A 23,145-nucleotide genomic window follows, 5' to 3' on the forward strand; every position below is an offset into this window, starting at 1 on the left:
GTGCTGGGGGATTGAACCGCGGTCCCTGATGCTTTTGCTAAGCTTGTTCTAAGTAGGTGCTTTAGACCACTGAGCCATCTCTCCAGCCCGCAAGTGCTTATTCTACTGAGCTATCTCCCCAGCCCCTTTTTTCCTTTCCTTTCTTTTCCTTTCCTTTTCTCTCTTTTCTCTTTCTTTCTCTGCTTTCCTTTTTTTTTTTTTTTCACGTAGCAGTAGAGATTGAACCCAGAGTCTTTGGATGGACCTACATCTCCAGCCTTTTTCAAATGTTTATATTGGAAAAAGGCCTCACTAAGTTGTCCAGGCTGGACTTGAACTTGAGATCCTTCTGCCTCAGCCTCCCAGAGTGCTAGGTTTACAGGCATGCACCACTATACCCTGCTGTCATTGAATTTTTAAAAGAACTTTCAAAATCAAAAGTCTATTTTGTCTTTGCTAGCTGTCCATTTAAAAAGTGCTGACTTTTGAAAAAGAATGCTCCCCTTGCAAGTTTTCTTTTGTGCTCTTCTGCATAATTGAGTTCTACCCAAGGCGATTTGGGAAGCACGTGATGTAGGGTAAGGAGGGGACGTGGAAGGCAGGCTGCCGGGCCTCCGAGGTGGTACAGCTTGTAGGAAATAAACATCAGGGATCGAAGTCACAGTTCCTGGAAAGGCCGTCTTTGTGGGATTAAATGGCATTTCCTCAACTCTTGAAATAACAGATGCATCCTACCCAAGGCAGAGATGCAGAGAGCTGTTTGGGGGAGGTTTGCAATTCAGTGCCCCTCCAGACCTCCTGTGTGTGCTGCAGGTCTTGAACCTATCCCACCTCCCTTAGCCCATCTTATTTTTTTTTTAATTTAAATTTTATTTATTTATTTTTTCATTGTGTGTGTGTGTGTGTGTGTGTGTGGCCAGCTCAGCCCACCAGGGGGCGGGGCTGGCTGGCATGTGGTGCTGGGGGATTGAACCGCGGTCCCTGTGCTTTGCCAAGCTTGTTCTAAGTAGGTGCTTTAGACCACTGAGCCATCTCTCCAGCCCCCTTAGCCCATCTTAGAATTTAGAAGGGTCTGAACCCAGAATTCTTCCTGTGCGTTTGCACTAGCTTGGCTTGGCAAGAGTGCTGAGGGTGGCTGGGAAGATAGCTCAGTGGTCTAAGCACTAGCCTGGCAAGTGCAAAGACCTGGATTTAGTCTCTGGTACCATATGTCATGCCAGGCCCCAGAACTCTGGGTATGCTGTGCTGGCTACCAAAACTGGTGTGGTGGTGCGCACCTATAATCCTAGCAATGGGGAGGCTGAGACGGGAGGATCACAATGAGTCCAAGCTGTGTAGCAAGACCCTGTACCAAATGAGTAAAAATAAAATAAATGCATAAAAATATCTTTTTTAAAAAAGAGTGCTGAGGGTGAGTCTGCAGGTTTCCTCACAGAACACGTCCCAGGACGGACAGGGTGAGGGACATGTGGACGTGCTGCTTCAGAAGGGCGGATCAGCCTAAGGGAAGCGCAGTTTTCCTGAGTCATCTCCTGCATGTGTCTGTACTCAGGGCTGTGCGTTTGGGGCTTGGAGGATGGGGAACAGTGGAGGGACAAGGGGGCCCTTGCTCTGATGGTAGGGGCTCCTGGGTTAGCAGAGAGAAATAGTAGACACCTCAGCACTTATCTGGCCACAGATGACCAAGTCTGTCAGACCTGGGAGGGACTGTGTCAGTGTGTGGCCTGTGGAGCACCCCTAAGTGTATGAGGGCAGCCTCCACCCACAGTGTGGGGAACCAGGGTCCCTTGCTCCTGGCCCCAGAACCTGGTCAGCACAGGTCTGGCCTGATGAAGCACCCCCAGGATTTGATGTTAAAACTCTGTTGTGTTTGGAAGGTGGAAAGTTAAATGATTCTTTTGGCTTCCAGTGAGTATGGAGTAAGTTAAATAATATTTTCCGTAGATTAAATAAAAATACATTGAGGGGCTGGGGAGAGATGGCTCAGTAGAATAAGCACTTGCTGGGCAAGCGCAGGGGTCTGAGTTCAATCCCTGGTTCCACCAAAAAACGAAACAAAACAAAACAAAAAAACCAAAAACCAAAACCAAAACAAAACAAAAACATTGAATGACACAAACAAACCAGGCATGATAGCGCATACCTGTAATCCCAGCACGCAGGAGGTTGAGGCAGAAGGGTCGCTGATTTCTAGGGCAACCAGGGCTATAAAGTGAGTTTAAGGCCATCCTGCAGTATATAGGGAGGGCCTATCTCAAAAAGAGAACAAGACAAAACCAGAAGCTCACATGGAACAGCTTTGCTAGGCCACATGGTGCCTCAGATTTAGGCTATGACACCACGTGCAGATTCTGGCAGTGTCTGTCTCCCGTGGAGGCTTGCTGGTCTTGGCCTGAGCACTGGCTGATGAGGCTCTGGTAACCTGGACAGTGTTGCATGCGCTGCTCACCCGACTTCCTAGGGTGCTGGGCGGGGAGCTCCACCTCCAGGAAGGCACTCCGCCTCACGGAGGGCGGGCGCCGCAGCAGCAGCCCTGGCGTGAAGTGCTGTTTTGGGGTGGGGGCAGTGGAGTTCCAGCCACTGCTGTCCCTGAGGGCTGACAGCCTGGGAGGCATGTAGGTGCCACTTCCTGTCCACCTTTTCCTTAGCCTTGTTGGTGAGAGGAAGAGCAGGCCACACTGTACGTGACAGAGCTGAGAGTGCAGTCAGCGTGGATTCCTCGTGTTGTGGCCGCCCTGGGGGTGGCGGACGGTGGGATGCAGTGTGGGTTGGCCTGGGGAGATCCCCTAGAGTGAACCTGCTGAGAGTTGTGGTAGTTCTGTGCCAGCCTGTCCTTGTCCACAACACTCCCTCCTTGCCATCCTGGTCCCCACCCCATGCTGGTGCACAGGGAGTACAGCTCCCCTACAGCCTCTGAGGCACGGGAAGGCACTCGGTCAGTGGTGGGGACCGTTGGCACATGCGCTGCAGTAGGCTATTTGTGTTACTGAAAGTGCCAGAAGGTTTGCCGTTGCTGAGCTAGGTTAATGGCGAGTCCTCACAGGAGGATGGAAGTGGGTGCTGCAGAACACTTGTGCTGCCCTTGAAGCCCGTGGTACCAGGAAGGTACCAGGAAGCTGTCGCTGGGGGGCCGGGCTGCGGGAGCGGTGTGTCCATGTATGTGCAGGTGCTGGCTCCTCCTTTCTCAGACTCTACCTTCTTCTGAGTAACTTGTACCCTGTGTTCAGTCAGCTCAGGTTCATGATAGGGCTTTCCAACTTTGTTACTCAGCTGCATACGCTTAAGTGCTGCAGCCAGGCGAGGTGGTGCGCACCTGTAATGCCAGCACCGTGGAGGCTGGGGCAGGAGGGTCGCCTGTATGCAGTGAAGACTCCTCCCAAGTGAGACGATGAGCCACATCAGGCTGCTGCTCTGTGCTTGCCTCTGATGCTGCCTGGCAGCGAGTGCTTCCCGCAAGGGTTGGTGCCGTGTTCTCCTGCACTTCCAGGTCTGTTGCTGGCGGAACTGTGTGGCGCGTTCATTCATGTTCCCCTGCGCTTCCTGGTCTGCGACTGGTGGAGCTGTGACGCACACATCCACCCTCAGTGTCTTGGGCACACTGTGCGCAAGTGTCCTTATGCCACTGGGAACTCGGTGGTTACTACATGGATAGAGCCCTTCACTTTCAGAATTTATTTATTTAATTTTTAATTTTAATTTTAATTTAATTTAATTTTTTTTTGGCGGAACTGGGGATTGAACTCAGGTCCTTGAGCTTGCCAGGCAAGTGCATATTCCACTGAGCTATCTCCCTGGCCCCGACACTTTCAGAATTTAAAGCCTCATGCAAACAAATGGATAGTGTACATGTGAAAAGATTTTCTTGTGCACCTCTGGCCCTCATGGAGTGAAGTAAAGCAGGGGAAGGCGTGCAGAGTGGGAGTGGTCTGCAGCTGTGAAGATGGCAACTGAGAAGACAAATCCCAAGGAGGTGGGAGGTGGGGAAAGGGCTCTTGTGATAGCAGGTGGGGAAGCGGTGGCCCTTGGCAGGGACGGCCCTCGCTCCAGGGGCTCTGCCAGCCAGGGCTGCCACCGTACCGAGGTGGCTGCCTCAGGACTGCCTGCCTGCCCCCTGCAGGAGTGCAGGGTGCCTTGTGGGAGCACTCTGCCATCACAGCAGGGTCAGGAGGGTTGGACTCTTCTTCACACAGGGTCTCAGGCTGGTCTTGTGTGCGTGATCCTCCTGCCTTAGCCTTTGGAGTGTTGGAGTTACCAGCATGTGCCTTCACACCTGGCTTTGTTTTTATTCTATTTTTGTCTTTTTGAAATAGTTTCACTAAGCATTTCAGGTTGACTTTGAGCTCACTTTGTAGCCCTAGCTGGTCTCAAACTTGTAATGATCCTCCTGTGCAGTCTCCTGAGTGCTGGGATTACAGGTGCACAACACCATGCCCGGCTGGCTTGCTTTATTTATTTATTTTTTATTTTTTTTATTTTTTAACATTTATTGTGTGTGTGTGTGTGTGTGTGTGTGTGTGTGTGTGTGTGTGTGATTGTGGCCAGCTCAGCCCACCAGGGGGCGCGGCTGGCTGGCATGTGGTGCTGGAGGATTGAACCGCGGTCCCTGTGCTTTGCCAAGCTTGTTCCAAGTAGGTGCTTTAGGCCACTGAGCCATCTCTCCAGCCCCTGCTTTATTTATTTATTTATTTATTTATTTATTTATTTATTTAGCGGAACTGGGGATTGAACTCAGGCCCTTGTGCTTGCTAGGGAAGCGCTTATTCTACTGAGCCACCTCCCTGGCCCCTGTCTTCTTTTATTGCAATTTTAAGACATAGTCATTTGTTTCCCTTTGAGACAGACCTCATCCACAGTTCAGGCTGCCCTTGAACTCACTGTGTAGCGCAGGCTGCGGCAGCCTCCCAAGCACTGGGATTCCAGGCGAACGTCACCATGCCCGGCTGAGACAGAAACATTTAAAGAATGCAGCCTAAGAAGTGAACCCTAACGCATCGCCCTAACCTCAGAGCTCATCATTTTCGTTTTGTAGCTGTTTTTCTTGTTTTTGCTTTCAAAATAGTGGTGTACTGCATGTTTCCTGTGTGTTCACCAGGACTTGTTGAGGGCCTGCTCTAGTGCCAGCTGTTGTCCTGGGCTTGGGCTTTGGGGTGAAGGCAGCTGCCCTACGTACTTTCTCTCACTGCTGAGACTAAATACCTGACACCCAAAGTAAAGGAGCGAAGGCTTATTTTGGCTTGTGAGCTTATAGAGGTTTTAGTTCATGGTCACTGGCTCCAAGGCAGGTAGATGGCAGAGAGGTGTCACAGAGGAAAAAGTCTGTAACAGGCAGAAGGGAGTAAGTGGCAAGTGCGAAGCATTTGCCCTCTTTCTGTTCCTCACATCTTGTGGGGCTCCCTGCCTTAAGGGCGAGCAGCACTCACGCCCAGGATGGAGCAGCCTTAATCCTACCCAGAACTGGGCCACCCCAGTCAGTGGCAGACTAGGAATTGCACAGCCTGCTGCAGCTCAGGTGCTCCGACCCAGCTGCCTCTGACCGCAGGAGGCTTTGGGGGGCGTCTAGACACAAGCCATGACCGCACCAGAGAAAACGGACAAGATTTCGTGCTTGTCTGGGATTTTTATCTGGGTGGATGGAGCCAGAGAAGACAAAAGGCAAGGTCACAGGCTTGTGGGGGTCATGCACAACAGAGGGTTGGGCAGGTGAGGGTTCCCAGGGAGAGCAGCTTGGGGTGGGGGCCTGGCTGTGAAGAGCAGTGTGCAGCAAAGGTGTCACGTGAGAGCTGTGGGCAGCGCCATGCCAGGCCCCGTGCCGGGTTGGTGTGCAGGGTCCTTCAGGAGACATGGGTAGCCTCAGGGCGCACTGCGTTGGGGTCAGTTACCACTGCACTGCCCAGGAGGTGGCTGGGCCAGGGCTGCGGGTGCTTAGTGACTCCCAGCATCTCCCGTCTTCTGGAGACAGTGTTGGTCTGGCTGTGTAGCTCAGGTTGGCCTTCAGTTTGCAGCGTAGCTTGGCTGGCCTCAGGCTCAGTGTGACTTGTGTGATTGACTGCCTTTTTTTTTTGAGGAACCAGGGATTGAACTCAGGATCTTGCACTTGTCAGGGAAGCGCTAATTCCACTGAGCCATCTCCCTGGCCCCTTGACTGCCTTTTTGTTAATAGAATAATCATTTTGGATTTAGAAGCTGGGTTTTATTATTTTATTTCACTTTATTTTTGCTATAGGATCTCACTGTATAACTAGGCTGGCTTTAAACTCCTGATCTTCCTGCCTCAGCCTCTCTGGAGAGCTGGGATGATGTGACAGGGGTGTGCCATCATGGCCAGCCAGAGGTTGAGGTTTGTTTTTCTTTTGTCTTTTTTTTTTTTTAAGGGAAGGGTCTACAGGGTGTTCAGGGTCTCACTGCTAGATTGGACTTGCAGTGATCTGCCTGTTTACAGCCTCCCAAGAGCAGGGATTACAGGCATGTGCCACCATGTGCAGTCTCAGTTGCAGCCTCAGTGCACCCCAGGGGCAGGGCCTGCATTGCAGGCCCGGGGATCGAATTCACAGTCCCTGCATCTGCTTGCATGTGCTTTAATCTGCTGAGCTATTTGGCCAGCCCTTGGAGGGTTTACCTCTTGATGCCAGACTTGGTATAGTGTTCAGCTGGTACAGTTGTGATGGCCCTGGTGGAAGGACCGTCGCAGGTCAGCAGAACAAACAGAAAGCGCAGAAATAAACCTTTACATTGTTAGTCTTGTTTTTCTTTCTTTTTCTTTTTTGTGGTAGTGGGAATTGAACCAAGGGCCTTTGGTGTGCTAGACAAGCACTGCCAATAGGTTTCTTTTTTATTTTGAGACAGGACCTGGCAAAGCTGGCTTTAAACTTGTGATTTTCCTGCTTTAGCTCCTGAGTAGCTAGGATTGTGGGTATATACTATAGTGCCTGACTTAGTTTATTATTTATTTATGTATTTGGTACAGGGTCTCGCTACACAGTTCTGACTCTGCGATCCTCCTGTTTCAGCTTCCCCAGCTACAGGTGCGCGCTACCACGCTCAGTTTCAGTGGTGAAACCAGCACAGTGTACCCAGGGAGGGACCAGCACAGCATGTGGTACCTGGGGATCAAACTGGGTCCTCGCGCTTGCCAGGAAGGCACTTAGACCACTGAGCTATCTCCCCTGCCCTTTTTTGTTTGTTTTTTTGAAATAATATCTTGCTGTGTATTGTTTTTTTTTTAAATGTATTTGATACAGGTCTCACTACACAGCTCTGACTCCTAGTGATCCTCCTGTTTTCAGTCTCCCCAGCACTTGGACCACAGGTGTGTACCACCAGGCCCAGTCTCTGTGGCTGGCTCAGCATGCCAGGGGCAGGCGGAGCCAGTGCAGCATGTGGTTCCTGGAACTCTGGTCTCTGTGCTTGCCTAAGAAGGCGCTTGGTCGCTGAGCTATCTTGCCAGCCCCTTTGCTGTGTATTCTAAACTGTCTTTGAACTTGAGAGGAACCCTCTTGCCTCAGCCTCCTGAGTGCTGGGATTCCAGGCATGCACCACTATGCCTGGCTCAGAATACTGTTTATGAGATAAAAACACAATCTAAGAATGAGAAAAAATTGTTGAAATTATATTTCAGTTAAGAAGTTTTTCTTTTTCTTTAGTACTGGAGATTGAACTCAGGGCCTTTGCATTGAGCTATAGCCCAGCCTGTTTTTATTTTGAGATAAGATCTCAGTGAATTGCCTGGGCTGGGGTCAAACTTGGGTATGTAGCTTTTTTTTTTTTTTTGTACTGGGAATTGAACTCAGGGCTTTACACTTGCCAGGCAGGTGCTGTATCGCTGAGCTATCTCCCAGGCTCTCAAACTTGGGATCTTCCAGTCTCAACCTCTCAGAGGGCTGGAACTGAGGTGTGTGCTGCCATGGGTGCCTGTCTAGAATATTTAACAAATTAAATGATAAGGCTAATAACTAATTAAAAAATTGATATAGTATTTGAACATATATTTTTCAAAAATAGTTATACAGGGACTCTCAAGTTATGACCAGCACCATACACGAACAACTTGGGTTACAACTGGAATTTTAGGTTTAACTTACACCCAAATGCTGGTCACTTGTGTGGTTGTAAAGGAAGACTCATGATACCAGAAGAGCATACGTGAGCATAGGTACATGTCAGTCGGAACCCAGATATTTGGGTTTGTGGATGCGACTTCAGGCAGTGCTTGATAGAATCACTACAATTACTCCTGTGAAAATGCCCCCCCCCCCAAGCTAGAAAGGAAGCTGGGGAAGGAAGGGAAGGGAAGGAAAGCAATCACGATAGAAAAGAACAGTGTTAAAGAAAAGATAGAAATAGAGACCTTAGACCAGGTGTGAGTTCTGAAAGGCTGCGCTCCAGTAAGCCCGGAGCAGGTCCTGGTGGGCTGCAGGCCTTGCGAGGAGAGCAGGGCCGTGGAGCCTGGTGCCTTGTGCTCTTGAGGAAGGCCTGCACACAGCGCTGCCTCCGCTTCGTCCTTGCTCCTGCATGTCAGGGATGTCAGTGTGAACGTGAGTGTGGTGTGCAGTTGTTGTTTCTAGTCAGCCAGGCATATGTTATAACTTCTTGCTGAATGCGCTAGGAAAATCTTTGGTGTTTCTGGTAAGTTACACACGTTGTACAACCATTTTTATTATGAAAGAGCTTGTAAGTCGGGTCCACCATACGGGTGTCCTGTGAGCACATTAAAAGCTATCAGGGCCAGGCATGGTAGCACTCAGGAAGCTGAGGCAGAGGACCAGAAGTTGAGCCCAGCCTTGGCACCTTACCAAGACCCTGTCTTAAAATGAGGACTGGGAATGTAGCTCCATGCTCTGTGACTGGGAGCTGTGAGGAGGCCCAGCTCCTCCTGATGGGGTGGCTGAGGTGAATGGCATGGCAGGCCTGGGGGCAGCAGGGCCTCCGCCTTTCCTGGAGGGAAGGGACAGGGCTGCCCCGAAGGTGAGGGCCACACCGTGGTGGACTGTTGGGCCTTGGTGGCCTGTTCAGTTCATACCCACATGTCCAGACCACTCAAGGTGGTGTCAGTCTTTGTGGAAACAGTCCAGACCCTGTCCGGTGGCAGTGGTGCCCAGATGGGGCGTGTCACCCAGAGGTCAGTGCTGCCCCCAGCACCCTGGAGAGCTGCTGCTGAGCAACGATGCCCGAAGAGTCTGGACAGGGCAGCTGTGGGAATGCAGTGGGCACTGGTGCGGCAGGGGCTGAAGCAATGCGTGGGCAGGGGTTTGCTTCCAGGGTGGTGTGAGGGACTGGCAGCTCAGAGCAGACTGAAGCCACATGTGTATGTGTCACACGAGGACAGCTTGTCATGCGTGTCCCTGCACTGTGCTGCTCAGGGGTTCCTATCTGAGGCCTTCCCTGTCGACATGGGCGGGTCTGGTAGCCTCTGTCCCTGCCTGCTGCCTTGGGGCTCCTGCCTGCAGACAGCTGTTGGCTGTGCCGTCTGAGCAGTGGGCTCAAGGCAGGAGAAGTCTGTGGGTCCAGGTGTGCTTCCTGGCCATCTGTGACCACGAAGGACAGTGTTGGCAATTCTGTATTCCTTCAAAAGTAGACTTCCTTCAGTAGGCTGAGGGGGGAGGCATTTGAATTTGAGCCTAGCCTGGGATACCTGGTAAGAACCTATCTCAAAAGTAACAAAAGCCTGGAGAGATGGCTCAGTGGTCTAAAGCACCTACCTGAAACAAGCTTGGCAAAGCACAGGGACCGCGGTTCAATCCCCCAGCACCACATGCCAGCCAGCTGCGCCCCCTGGTGGGCTGAGCTGGCCACACACACATACAATAAATAAATGTAATAAATAAAAATAAATAAATAATTAAAAAAAAAAAAAGTAACAAAAACCAAGACTCTTGCTAGATCAGCTTTGGGGCTTTGGCTTACTTGGCAAAATATTGCACACAAACACTAAAACACTGTTTAGACCATGGTTTGTTGTGTATGTCAAAGACTTTAGGTTTTGGCAGTTTGGCGTTTATAATGGCCGGCAGTGGCTGGTGTAGCTTGTGCAGCCATGGGGACCGGGAGGCGCAGCCTGTGCCGCCCGCTGTACACTCCCCCGGTGACCTGGCCTGTGTGGGCCCAGCACTGCCTCTGCCCTCACACCCCTCACCGTGCAACGCCAAGAGGTTTTCTTCACCCTGAAGGAGAGGCCCTTTCCCTGGAAGACGTGCTGGCTGCCTGCAGCCACTGAGTGGACTGGATGTGGCGCAGTGGGGCTCTGGCTGAGCGTCCTGGCTACTTGGGCTGCAGCTGTTGGTGGGCTGTGCATCCCCTGGGTGTCTGCTGGGTGTCAAGCCTCTGGGGGTGGCACACAGTCAGAGCAGCATCCCTCCTGGTACTCTCGGTCAGGCGCCTGGTGACAGCCACACGAGCTGGTGGTGCCTGCTCTGTTCACTCACTGTAGCCGCTTCCTGTGGTCAGTGTATTTGCCCGGGCCCGAGTCCCCACAACCAGGTCACTGTCCCCTCCAAATAGGGCTCCTCAGGCAGGCAGCCCCCCTCCAGGTGGGCACCCAGCTACCCTCAGCTCCTCAACCTGCAGTCTGTGCAGTGGGCAGCAGTGGGCCATTTGGGTGCTGGAGGCAGGGCACAGCAGAGAGGGCACAGACAGGGCTAGGATGTCCCTAGATGGCACAGTCCCCATGTCCAGGTGGCTGGATTGGTGCCTTCCAGGTGGCCCCACGGGGAGCCTGTGTCAGGTGATTGAAGGGCTCGATGCAGGGAGGGGATGCTGGTGTGTTCCCAGGCCCAGGGACGGGTGCCTCCCAGAGGCTGTTCCCTTCATGGACTTGTGTCCAGGCTGCTCATAGTAGTGTCAGTCCTAGGAAGGGTTTCCTTGTGGCCTAGGCCATTCACTCTTTGAGACAATGCTGTTCCTATGTGGGGAGACCTCCCGGTGTACCTGGGTGCATTATGCCTGCTCACTGGCTCTGTGCTGGCGCTCCCTGGTCTCTATCTCCTGCTGGGAGTCTCCTGGCACCAAAGATGTTCAGTTCTTGGCGCCATGTGTAGTCCCTGCACATGTGCAGATGAAGCTTGGCTGCAGTTGCTGCTCGAGGAGGTTGCGTGCGGGGACGTGGCTCTGTCATGTGCCTTGGGTCTTTGGTGTGTTTGGGTACCCGGAGCACCCACCAATACGCTTGGCCACTGTCACTGTTGCTGTTGCTACAGCTGTGGACTGGGTCGCATGGGCAGATGTAGGGATCTGTTGGTCTCAGTCAGGTTGGTTCTACCTGGGAGACACGGCAGCAGGAAGGAGAAAGATAGACAAGAAGACAAAAGCTGGGCTAGGTGGTTGCCGGTCTGCCTGGTGGGCAAGACGCACACATCAGCACAATGAAACCTACATTTATTTATACTTTTGCAAAGTTAGTAACACGTGACACAAGGTTGCCTAGTGACTAGTAGCCGACATTAACCAGTCAGGATGCTTGTCTCAGGACTGAGGTGGCTTGTTTGCTTTGGGCACCGAGCCCTAGTCTTGCCTGCACACCTTTGACTGATTTTCCAGCTTCTGTGGCTCCCTGCAGGCAGAGAGCTGGGTGAGCACCTGTCTCAGCCCTCTGGTTGTTTGGTGCTCACTATCTGCCCTTTTCCCCAGGCATCCGGAAGATTTTTCTTTTCTCTTGCTTTTTGCTTTGCTTTTGGCGTCTGGCTTTTTTTATTTTTGTTTTTATTTTTGCCCACACAGTTTGGGCATATAGCCTGGACTGGCCTTAAACTCAGGGTGGTCCTCCTGCCTTAGCCTCCTGAGTGTGGAGTGTGCCACTATGCATAACGAGTGCTCTTAATTTCTAGCATGATTTTCTCTGTTGTTTTTAATTTCCCACTTTAGTTGTCTAATAAACTGACTAGTTCTTTTCTCTTTCTCCTTTCAGTGTTGGGGCCCAAGCCCACAGCCTTGCATGCACAAGGTATCTAGTGGATTTTTTTTAGGGTATCTGTAACATTTATTTATTTTTAAATGATTTTCTAGTCTGATTTTAAGCTTTTTTTTTTTTTTTTTTTGTCTTTTTGAGATAGGGTCTTACTGTGCAGCTCAGGCTGGCCTTGATCTCACTTTATAGCCCTGGCTGGTCCCCAACTCAGTGATCCTCCTGCCTCAGCCTCCGCTGTTTCAGCTCAGTGTTTTCTGTGGGTGTCTTGCAGATGCTCCATTGTCCACTTGGAGGGGTTCTGCTCTGCTTAATTTTGTGTCATCAGGCCCATTGGTGAAGCTGTGTAGCCCCCCGCTGTTTAGTTTTTATTCGTAGTGCTGGGGATGAAACCAAGGCTGTGGGCCTAGTGCTCTGCTGGAGCCCTGCCTCAGAGGGTTGGTTTTCCTGGGCTGCCGTGGCCCTCCCTGCAGTGACCCCTCTGGTGGCTCTTTGGGAGTGGCTGTGCTTCTGTCTGTCAGTTCCACCTGGTTCCTGCTTGCTCTGAGTTCTGTCCCACTGGGGACACTGGTCCAGACACCCCTGCATCATGTCGTTTCCCCCCCATGCCCCGTGCTCTTCTGCTCCCATGCCTTATAGGGACACCAGCTCTCTCCTGTCCTGTCCTGTCCTCAGGCCTGTCAGCTGCGCTTGCTGGGGCATCTGGCCTGGGCATGTCTGTAGCCGGGACTGCAGGACCCCCTTGCTGCTCTGACTGTGAGCCAGTGCTAGCTCAGAGCCACCGTGTCCCTCACCTTGCTGCTCTCCCGGGAGCTGGGCCGCCTTGTGTTTTTTAGGGGCTTACTGTGTAGCTCAGGCTGGCCTTGAGCTTGCAGCAGTCCTCCTTCCTGCTCCTCCTGGGTGCTGGGATTACAGGTGTGTGCCCCCATGCCCAGCCAGGCCACCCTGATCTGTACAGTGCGCATGTGCAGATGGGTGCTGTGCGATGGGCAGAGAAGCTAGCGCTGGCGTGCGTTGCACATTCGATTGGTCTGTAACTGAGTTGCGTGCTGTGCATCCTGTTCTGTTTCAGTGGTCTTGGCCATGCGTGCAGGGGCTGACCTGGCTCAGTCACTGGCGTTTCCTCTGTGCTATCCCGTGTCCTCGCTGGACCTCTGGCCTGTGGTGCTGTCCCTGGCAGAGTGGCCTGGCTTGGTATTTGCTGGGAGATATCTGTACCCACACTGGGAGACCCCTCCAAAAGGCCTGTTAGTGCGCGTCTGTGGCCCCTACGTGGGACCCAGCGCGCATGTAGAGATACATACCGGCTCACATGTGCACACACCCCCTCCTGAGTGCTGCGCTGCAGCCCGAGACTCTGTGCGTGACTTTCAGCCAGGCCCACAGAACAGCAGAGTTTGTCACCAGTACTGGAGTTCAAACCCAGGTCTTTGCACTGAACCGTATCCATTTTTTTTCTATTTATTTTAAGATTGGATCTCACTGAGTTGCCCTGGGTGGGCTTGCATTTGTCATACTTCCATCTCAACTTCACAGAGTGCTGGGACAACAGGTGTGTGCTGTCATGCCTGGCTAAGACAAGAAATTTTAAGAAAACTTTCAAAATGTTTTCCTTATCCTGCTACGCCGGGGGTGGGGAGGGGTCGACCCACCACAGATGCTGGGCCAGGTTGCTATGGGGGTGCCTGTCTGTAATCTCACTGTTCTGGGAAGGTGAAGCAAGAGTATCAAAAGTTCAGTTCCAGTCTGGGAGTTCAGTGATTTAGTGAGAGGCTGTTTCCAAAAGAAAATAGAGCTGGGCCAGGGAGATGGCTCAGTAGAATAAGCGCCTCCCTGGCAAGCACAAGGGTCTGAGTTCAATGCCTGGTTCCGCCAAAAAAGAAAAGAAAATAGAACCCTACCCTCCAAAGCCTGAAATGCCAGGCCTGTGGAGGCTGCCCTGTGTCCAGGAAGAGCCTGCAGCAGATCAGTGGGGGGAGATGAGGCCAGGACTTCGGCTCCTAATGGTCAGTGTTGGGCTCCAGGCCATGGGGGAGGCCTGGGCTGGCATTGGTAGCCCCCAGAATGCAGGAGGTCTGGTCGGCTCCAACATTCCCAGCCACTGTGTAGGTGGAGTGGGTGTGCCCTTGGGGTGTATGGGTGCTGCCTGCTGTGAGGATGAGCTGCAGGGCAGAAGAGCTTAGCTTCAGGGCCTGATGTGTGTTCAGGTGCTGCTGGGGTTGCTTAGAAACATAATCTTCAAGCAGAGATTTGATTTAATCATCAGCTCAGTCGATGCCTTGTGAGTTTGCGAGAGTGTGTGTGAGTGAGTGTGTGTATGTATGTTATGTGTGTTATGGGGATTGAAACCAGGGCCTTTGCACTGAGCTGGAGCCCCAGCACTTTTTAAATTTTGTGACAGGGCCTTATCAAGTTGCCTTGGCTGGGCTGGGCTGGAACTTGTGATCCTCCTGCTTCAGCCTCCCCAAGTGCTAGGATGATGGTTGCACCATCAGGGTGGCTCATCGGTGCTTTGTAAAAGTGATTGAGGCCAGCGAGATAGCTCACCAGTCTAAAGCGCCTGCTTAGGCAAGTTGAGGCAACCACAGGAACTGTGGTTTGATCCCTGGTACCTCATGATGTGCCAGCCCCACCCCTAGGGTGGGCTAAGCCAGCCACACACACACACACAAAAGTGATGGAGACCTACACGGACATGTTTCTGTGCACAGTTCGCCTCACGCTGTGTGGCATCACACGTGGTTGTAAAGGCCCCTGTGGGCTTGGTACTGGTTATCACCTGGGGGAGCTTAAGGGACACATAGTTATCAGGCACAGTACCCTGAGCCTTATCCCAACTGCTTAGGAGGCTGAGGCAGGAAGATAACCAGTACAAGGCCAGCCTGTCTCAGAAGAAAAAAAGAACAAAACAAAGCCCAAAACCAACACCAGAAGCAGAGGTGGCTGTCTGCCGCGTGGGGAAATTGGGTGGTGGCACAGGGTTGACATTGTGAGCAGCGCCGCATGTGCCCTGTGGAGGTGCTGGGCAGGTCGGCTGGAGTCTGCATGCTCTGTGCTGCCTGCCTCAGGCTCTTCCTGCACACGGCTGGGGGACTCTCACTGCCTCCTGCCTGCTGCTGCTCCACTCCTTGTGTCTTTTTGGGAAGGTGGGTGTTTGTTTAGAAGTCAGTAACAGGATGCATTTATGTTCTTTCTTAGGTAAAAGTAAGGAAGCAGAAATAAAGAGGATAAACAAGGAACTGGCAAATATTAGGTCAAAATTCAAAGGTGAGTGTTCAGTAACCTTTTTCGTGACGTATTCTGTTACACATATTTCATAGTGAGGACCTAATTTTTTAACGTCTTGTTTTTCATGTTAAACCAAAGGTGAGTTCTCAGATGGTCCAGTTTCTATTGGTCTATGAAGCCGAGCCCCATTTTCAGGGGGCTTCTGGGCTCCTGGGCTCCCTGGCTCCTGGGCTCCCTGGCTCCTGGGCCCACATGGCCTGGGTCCGGCAGAGGGTGTGTGCTCCTCAGGGCCTTACTCTGGGCTTCCATCTTTTCTGGATTGAAACAGTGCCATCCTGGTGTTGGGTGCTGTCAACCTGGACCTGACTACTGGTGGGGATGGCCACTGGTCCCCAGAGTGGCACTTGCTGGGGAGACCTGCCTGGCATAGCTGGCTCTCTGGTCTCACAGATGTGTGTGAGGCCTGGCTGGACCTTTCAGCCTTGGCTTTCAAAGTGTTTATGGGCCGAGCCCTGGCTTGATGTGTGTGTGAGCATGCACGTTGCCGAGGCCCCCTGGAGTAGCTGGTGGGGGCCTGGGTGCCGCAGAGCCCTGGCTGTCTGGCACAGGCCTGTGACTTGTGCCCAGCTGACAAAGAGCTGGCACCACAGGTATGCCCTGCTGTGTGCCAGGGAGAGAGTTAGGTTTTAATGCCTTAGCCAGGCCAAGGGCCCCACAGGAGACCTATGAGACCCTTGAAGTGGGCAGGGAGGGTTTGTTTATGTGTAGTAGGCCTGGGACTTCCAGGACTCTGTGAAGAGTGGGACCACCTGCTGCAGATTGTATTCTCTGTGCAGGGGGGTGCCTGCCCCTCCATACCCTGCCATTTCTGATTGACACAGAGGTACGCCTTCGGGTGGGTTCCGTTGAAGATCCTCCATGGGAATGATACTGGGGAGATAGCTGTGTGCAGGAAGGACATAGGTTCGGGAGAGAGCCACGTGAGCCCACTGTGCAGACATGGTATGGTTGGGCCTGTCAAGCCTGTGTGCCCATGGCAGCCGTGGCTACGAGGTCTGCTGTCATGTACGTACCTCTAGGAGAATACTCTACGTTGCCGGGGAGGCGAGTACTGGTGCATTTCAGCCCATGTTGTCCATGGGGAAAGGTTCAGTTGAATGTGAGATTTCATTGGTTTTAGAATAGTCTAGTTTGCTGATGTGTGACTTTAAGATTAAAGACTTTGTAACTGGGTGTGGTGGCCACACCTGTAATCCTGGCACTGGGAGGCTGAGGCAGGAAGGTCTTGAGTTGGAGTTTAGCCTGGGCTATGTAGTGAGGTTCTCTCACTTCTCTTCACCAGAAGATTGAAGGCTTTGTCCAGCTCTTCAGTTCCCAAACTTCTCTATATTTTAAGACTCAGGAGCCCTGTCTGCTCCTTGTCCTGCCTTTCTGCCTGGGAAGAGGCCCTATCCACCTGCCCTGGACAGGAGCAGCTCTGCCCCCTCCCTGAGTGGGGCAGCCAGGGTGTCCCTCTGGCTAGGGGCCCACACGACTCAGCTGCATGCTGCTGAGATCTCAGCATAGATCACCCTGGGTTCTGTTGAAATGTGAACAGAAACTTGACTCTAACCACATTTTATTTAGCGCATTGTGCCTAAAAGGGTTGCAACCGTCAGGCCAGGAAGGTCATTGAGCAGTTATACAGAGCTGCATCCGTGTCCTCTGTGCCGTGTACTGCCCCCACACAGAGCACGTGGTCTGGGCCAGCTGTGTCCCGGTGCTTGGTGGCTCAGGTAGCAGGTGGGCGCCAGGCCTGCAGTGTGGGACCAACACTGAGTTGCACAGGTCAGCACCTTCCGTTGGGGCTGCAGCTGCAGGGTCTGCAGAGCTGGGCTGGTGACTCACAGGCCGGGGGCCGTAGTAGGGGTCTTGTTCTCCAGGAGACAGGCACTTTTGGCTGTCACATCTGGGGAGCAGCTACTGGCAGTGAGTTCCTGACTTAAAGACTAAAAGGGCCGGGGATGCGGTTCAGTATGAAGGCCCTGGTTTCATCCCTAGGACTGTACCAAAGAAAATTCCTCTGGGCTGGGCAGGGTGGGGCACACCTGGGTAGTGGTACTCCGTCCATGAGCTTATTCTTTCCCTCACTCTGGTTGCAAACTGAACTGGGCGAGAACCAAATTCAGTGTTGACTTGTAGGCCTGAATACACAGCACGCCGCAGTTCCCCTCCTCCCCTCGGCTGCCCGTCTTCATCTCCTCCCCTGGGAATGACCTCCCCGTCCTGGGTACATTCTTGCAGTTGCTCAGCTTTCACCATCGTCCACCTTTACAGCTGTCTTCATGCTGCAGACCTGAAGTTGTGACCCTGTTAAACGCTCCCCCCCCCCCCCCCCCCCCCCCCCCCCCCCCCCCCCCCCCCCAGTGTCACTGTCCTACTCTGCCTCCTGTGCTCTGGGACCTCACAGAAGTGGAATCATACAGCATGCTTATTTTTTCACTTAATGTGACTCCTCATGGTTATTCTGGTCTTCTCCAGTGGCAGTTTCCCTTCCTTTTGAAGGCCACGTAATATTCCATAAGCGTGCATGTTTAACTGTAGAGGCTGCTCAGGCACTGGTGTCCTGGCTGAAGTACTGATGCTGCTGCGGGCACCGCTGTGCCAGTGTCTGTTTCTTTTGCATGTCTACCTGAGGTGGGGTTACCAGGCCACGCAGTGATTGTGTTTTCATTTAATTTTGTTTTGCAGTGCTGTGGCTGGAACCCAGGCTGCTACCTGTGCTAGACTGGTGTCTGCCGCAGAGCCACACTGCCTGAGCCAGCCTGTTTCTAATTTCTGAAGAGCCACTGGTGTTTCCTGCCGTGCTGAGGCACCGGGTGCTGGTTCAGTGTACACAGGGCCTGGTCACCCTTGCTGTCCTATCTCTCTGGGTGTACAGTCCTGGTGGGCTTGGTTTGAGGCGACAGTGGCTGCCTGACAGGTGTTGGTTAAAGAAGTGGCCGTGAGTGTGTGCCACCCCTTCTCATGGGACCTTGGGCCTGTGTCCTGTCCCGGAGGCCCTGAGGGCACCCTGTGTACTTGGAACCGTAGACCCGACTCCAGGTGCGGTGACGATTTATTCTGCTGTCAGACTCTAGGTCAAGATTGGGGTGGAACTCAATTGAGTAGGAGTTTAAAACTTTCTGTTTTTGAGACAAGGTCTCGCTGTGTATGTAGTTCAGCCTGGCCAAGAACTCACAGTCTTCTGAGTTCTTGGGTAACAGGTGTGCAGCACTGTGCCCAGCTAAGACAGAAGCTTTTAAAATGTCTGTTTATGCACAGGAGGGATACATGAAACCAAGCTTATTCATATAGGCCATGTAAGCCCTCAGGTGGCCTCGTGTATAGAGCCCAGGTAGGTATTGATTTTACACACACGTGGGGCCTTCAGGAGATGTCGCTGCCACACAGGAGGTGCTGTCCAGGCTGAGCCCCTTCCACAGTCTGGCAGGGCTCAGGGGCAGTATGCAGGGGCTGCTCGTAGCAGAACCACAAGTCGGTGGTAGGGGACCTCCAGAGTGTCTCACAGTACAAGTCAGACTGTGATCTTCCTAGGCTGGCTGCCCAGGATAGGATGTGGGGACATTTAATACAATAGAACATTGCAGTCCGAGCTGGTGTTTTGTCTTGTGTTTTTTGTTTTTGGAAGCAGGGTCTCAGTGTGCAGCCCAGGCTGGCCTCACACTTGCAGCAGTCTGCCTCGGCCTCCCAAGTGCTGGGGTTGAAGGTGTGTACCACCAGGAGGAGCCAGACTCCTGAGCTGGAAGAGCTGGGTTTTCATTTCCCTTTGCTTGTGCAGGCCTACTTTCCAGCTAGCCCAGGTTCCTATCCTTTGCTGTCTGTGGCACAAGCCGTGGAGGGACCCGGCTGGCCCTGTGAGGTGTAGAGTGATTCCCCTGCCCTGCCCTGCCCTGGCTACCGTAAGGGCGCCTGGCCTCCACCCCGGGTGGCCCGGTGGCGGGGACATCTGGGCGCAGCATGCCTCACCGTGGCCCTGTCTCGTGCTGCTTGATGCGTGGCCATGAACGTTGCTCCCGGGGGTGCTGCCCTCACCTGTCGGGTACCTGTGTTGAAGCCTGACCTGTCCAGAGCTCTGTACTGGGGTCGGAGGCTCAGAGAGCTACCTGGGTCAGGCCTTTTGAGTCCTGGTACTGCACAGACCTGTGTGTCCTTTGATCTGCATCAAATTATTACATCCTCCAGATTTATAGCTGAGGGAGTTACAGTTCACCTTGACCTTTCAAAATTTCCTGAATAGGAGAACCAATCCAGTTCAGTGCTCAGCTTCTTAGGTCGGTGACAGTTGGAGCACTCATAGAGGGAGCCTGCAGACCCAGGCTGAAGGAGGACTCTCATTTGGCAGGGACCCTCTGCAGGGCAGGTATTGGGCCTGGGCAGAGGGAGCTCAGACCCTCAGGGAGCAGAGGTGCTGCTGGTGTGGCCCATGCAGGCCTTTGGGTGGGCTCAGGTGTGGGCAGGCCAGATGGCTGCAGAGGTGGCCTCCGCGCTGGGTGGGCAGGAGTCCTCTGGGTGCTGGGGTCACATTGAGAAGATCAGGCCCAGAGGCTTTGAGGCCCATGGTGCCACCCTGCCTCACACCAAGAAGCTCCTCTTGCTTGTGCCTGAGCTGTGCCCCTCCACAGAGAAGGCATGAGGGCCCCGTGCAGGGCCAGGTGCAGGTCAGCACTGACAGTGTGGGTCCGGCAGTGTGGCACAGACGCTGTGTTCCAGTGGTGTCCTTTGGAGTGGTCTACTCTGTGGTGTCCTCTTTTGAGCTATCCTCTGATCGTGGGAGGGCAGGAGCCAGGCCGCATCTTTCTGGTGTGTCTGGGCTTTGAAACAGTACTTAGTTTGAGACTGGAAAGGAAGAAACATGTCCAGAAGCCCCTCCAGCTGGTTTCAAGCCACTTGTGTGGTTTTGGTTCCGGTTAGGAGTCCCATGTCCCGTAGGCCTGGTGAGGAGGAGCCTTCCTACATCTGAGGATGCTTCTGCTGCTCGGGTGTGTGGCAGTGTGAGAAGCCCTGTGGCACAGAGTGGCTTCATACCTGCTGATTGTTCTTTTTACTCCTTGCCATGATCTCCAGGAGGGGCAGTCTGCTGTGATTTCAGTGAAAATGGAATTCGTCTTGGGCTGTGCCCACGTGTACATGCACTGTGTGGTTTTTGAGATAAGTGGTTTGTGTGGCACTGCTTGGATGTGGGTGATTCAGGGAGTTTCCTGCCAGGGTTCTTGAACTTCTCTAAAGATGTGTACTGGGCTGCCTGGTGGGGTTGCAGGTCCCAGGCCATAGGGCCATTGCAGGGCCGCGCCCCTCACTGCTTGGTGCTGTTCCCTTTGTGAGAAGGGAGACCAAGTTCTGGAGGGGGCAGCAGTGTTGCAGGGTCCACCCATGGCTCCCTGCATTCCATTCAGTCCTCTGCCACACGCCTTGCCTGCCTGGGATAAATGCTGTCCCCCCCCTCCCCCCCGCAGGTGACAAGGCTCTTGACGCCTTGCCTGCCTGGGATCAATGTTGTCCCCCCTGCAGGTGACAAGGCTCTTGACGGCTACAGCAAGAAGAAGTATGTATGCAAGCTGCTGTTCATCTTCCTTCTGGGCCACGACATCGACTTTGGACACATGGAGGCCGTGAACCTGCTGAGCTCCAACCGATACACGGAGAAGCAGATTGTGAGTGCCTCTGTGGATGGCGTGGTGCCTGCATCTGCTGGGGCTGACCGGTGTGGTGGCGGCGATGCTTAGGGCAGAGGGGCTCCTGATGGGACAGCCTGGCCTCCACTACAGCTCTCCATGCTGCATGCCCACGCGGAGGCTCCTGCATGTGTGCGCCGTGTGGTGTCCCAGCTCTGTGCCCACCGCCTCAGCTCAGCCTCCCCCCTGCAGAGCCCCAGGTGCACAGCCTGCAGCACCTGCCCAGCCCCTTGCAGTGCGGTGAAGCGGGCACCGCTCCAGGGCGGAGGAGGTCAGGGAGGCAGCCCCTGCTCCTCTCTCTGTTTGCAAGCCTCAAGGCCTGGTCGTTGCAGCTGTTCCTTTTTAGTAACATTATTTCTATTTCCCCAGTGTTAGAAAGCAGCAGTTTTCTCTACTGGCCGAAAAGTGAATGAATTTATAAGCTTGGGGAGGTAAACTTAGGCTGAGGCCAGAAGAGTGAAGGTTCAAGGCCTGCCTAGGGAGCTTAGGGACTTAGTAGAGACCTTTGCCCAAAAGGCAATTAAAGAGCTGAGACTGTACCTCAGTTGTAGAGCACCTGTGGGTTTGATCACCAATACCTGAAGGAAGAAACTTCAGAGGTTAAGAAATACTCTAACATCAAGAGTTTTGTTAGAGCCCTCGGCCCGCCCGCTCTGTCTGCGTCCTGGGAGTCACCGACTGGGTTGAAAGTGTTTGGGAAAGTCACACTGCGTGTGGACAGTTTTCCTCATTGTTCTGTAAGCCACAGGGGGAGAGGTCACACTTCCCAGCCTGCCCTTTAGGGGCGCCCCGGCTCTCAGCAGCTTGCTGGGTGCCCCCCCCCCCAGGCTCAGCGTCCTGCACATGCGCTGCGTCTCCTGTCCCCCCCTCAGGGCTATCTCTTCATCTCGGTGTTGGTGAACTCCAATAGTGAGCTGATCCGCCTGATCAACAATGCCATCAAGAATGACCTTGCCAGCCGAAACCCTACCTTCATGGGCCTTGCCCTGCATTGCATCGCCAACGTGGGCAGCCGGGAAATGGCAGAGGCCTTTGCCGGAGAGATCCCCAAGATTCTTGTGGCAGGGTATGTGTCTGATGCGGTGAGCCCACCCCCTTCCACAGGTGTATCCTTAGCCAGGGCAAGAGACCCCCAAGACCAGAATGTGGATTGTGGACAAAAACCTGGTCCTGGCAGCCACAGCCAAGCCAGGAAGGGCTTAGCTCACTGGCACTAGGGAGGGAAGGCCAGGGACCTCCGCCCTCTGCTCTGCTCCTCGCTCGGAGCACAGCTGAGTGGTCCAAGGAGCCCGTCTTCGGCAAGGGTGCACCGGCTCCTGGTGTGCCTGGGAGCCACCTGCTGGCCTGGGGGCGCTGTGGGGCTGTTGGCTGCTCTTGGCCACAGGGTGGCATGTCTGCCCGCACCTTCAAGATATGGAGTCTTTTGAAAATGATCTTTTCATTTGTGATTTTTAAAACATGTTGTACCATGATGGCCACTGTCGAGCTCTGCCCACCCGGCCGGACTTGGCCCCTCTAGCACTGGACACAGGGCTTGTCCCTGAGAGCATCGGAGTGGAGGGAAGGAAGATGGCCCCTCCAGTGCTCAGGGAATGCATGGGCGTCATCCGGAAGTGATGCATGCACAGCATGTAGGCTGTGATGAAGGCCGAGGAGTCGTCCTGCTGTTGCAGGGGACAGTGGGCAGTGCTTGCCCATTTTAGGAGACAAGGAGACAAGGTCTGACTCCATAGCCCAGGCTAGCCTTGAACTCACACTCATCTGCCTCAGCCTCCTGAATTCTGGGATCAGAGGTGTGTGTACCAACACTCATGGCTGGCTGACAGGTTAATAGTATCTTTTGATTGTTGTGGACTGTAGGCCCATAGTCTCCCCAAATGAGTGGACATCAAAGGCGTAAGTAAAAGAGACCGCTAGTATGATTTTAGGGCTCCAGGAGGATCGGAACCCTCTAACAGAACTGGAGATTCTCTAGGAAGCTTGTATGTGAGGGAATCTGAGAGGAATCTAGCAAATATTTTCCCAAGTAGTAAATTATGTCCAGGAGGACGATGTTATCCTGAGGTTGACACTGTTGGAGTGTGGAGCCTGCAGCTGCAGTCTTCTTTTAGTTAGCTGGGGCTGGAGCCAAATGTCCTTAGCTGTGGCCTTCTCTGTCCTTTGAGGCGTCCCAGCTTCACAGACCTTTACAGTCCTCAGCCAGGACTGAGGTTCACTTACTAGGAGTCTGCTGCCCATCTCCAGACGAGGGTCCTAGGCCTGGGATGGGCTCACATGCAAACATAGAAAGCCAATCGGTTAATATCAAATCCTGCTCAAAGAGGCTTCATC

At 53.3% G+C, this 23,145-nt stretch overlaps 1 protein-coding gene across 2 annotated transcripts in view; it reads left to right on the top strand.

The window, feature by feature from the left end:
* Positions 1-23,145, top strand: part of Ap2a2 (adaptor related protein complex 2 alpha 2 subunit) — a 48,346-nt gene that overhangs the window by 4,874 nt on the left and 20,327 nt on the right. For both annotated transcript variants that reach the window (XM_004637961.2, XM_004637962.2), the window contains exons 2-4: positions 15,071-15,139; positions 20,651-20,793; positions 21,687-21,880. In XM_004637961.2, coding sequence (XP_004638018.1) covers positions 15,071-15,139; positions 20,651-20,793; positions 21,687-21,880 — 406 coding nt within the window. The remainder of the gene's footprint in view (positions 1-15,070; positions 15,140-20,650; positions 20,794-21,686; positions 21,881-23,145) is intronic.

This window comes from Octodon degus, unplaced genomic scaffold (genome assembly GCF_000260255.1).
Source record: "Octodon degus isolate 3935 unplaced genomic scaffold, OctDeg1.0 scaffold00093, whole genome shotgun sequence".
NCBI lineage: Eukaryota > Metazoa > Chordata > Mammalia > Rodentia > Octodontidae > Octodon > Octodon degus.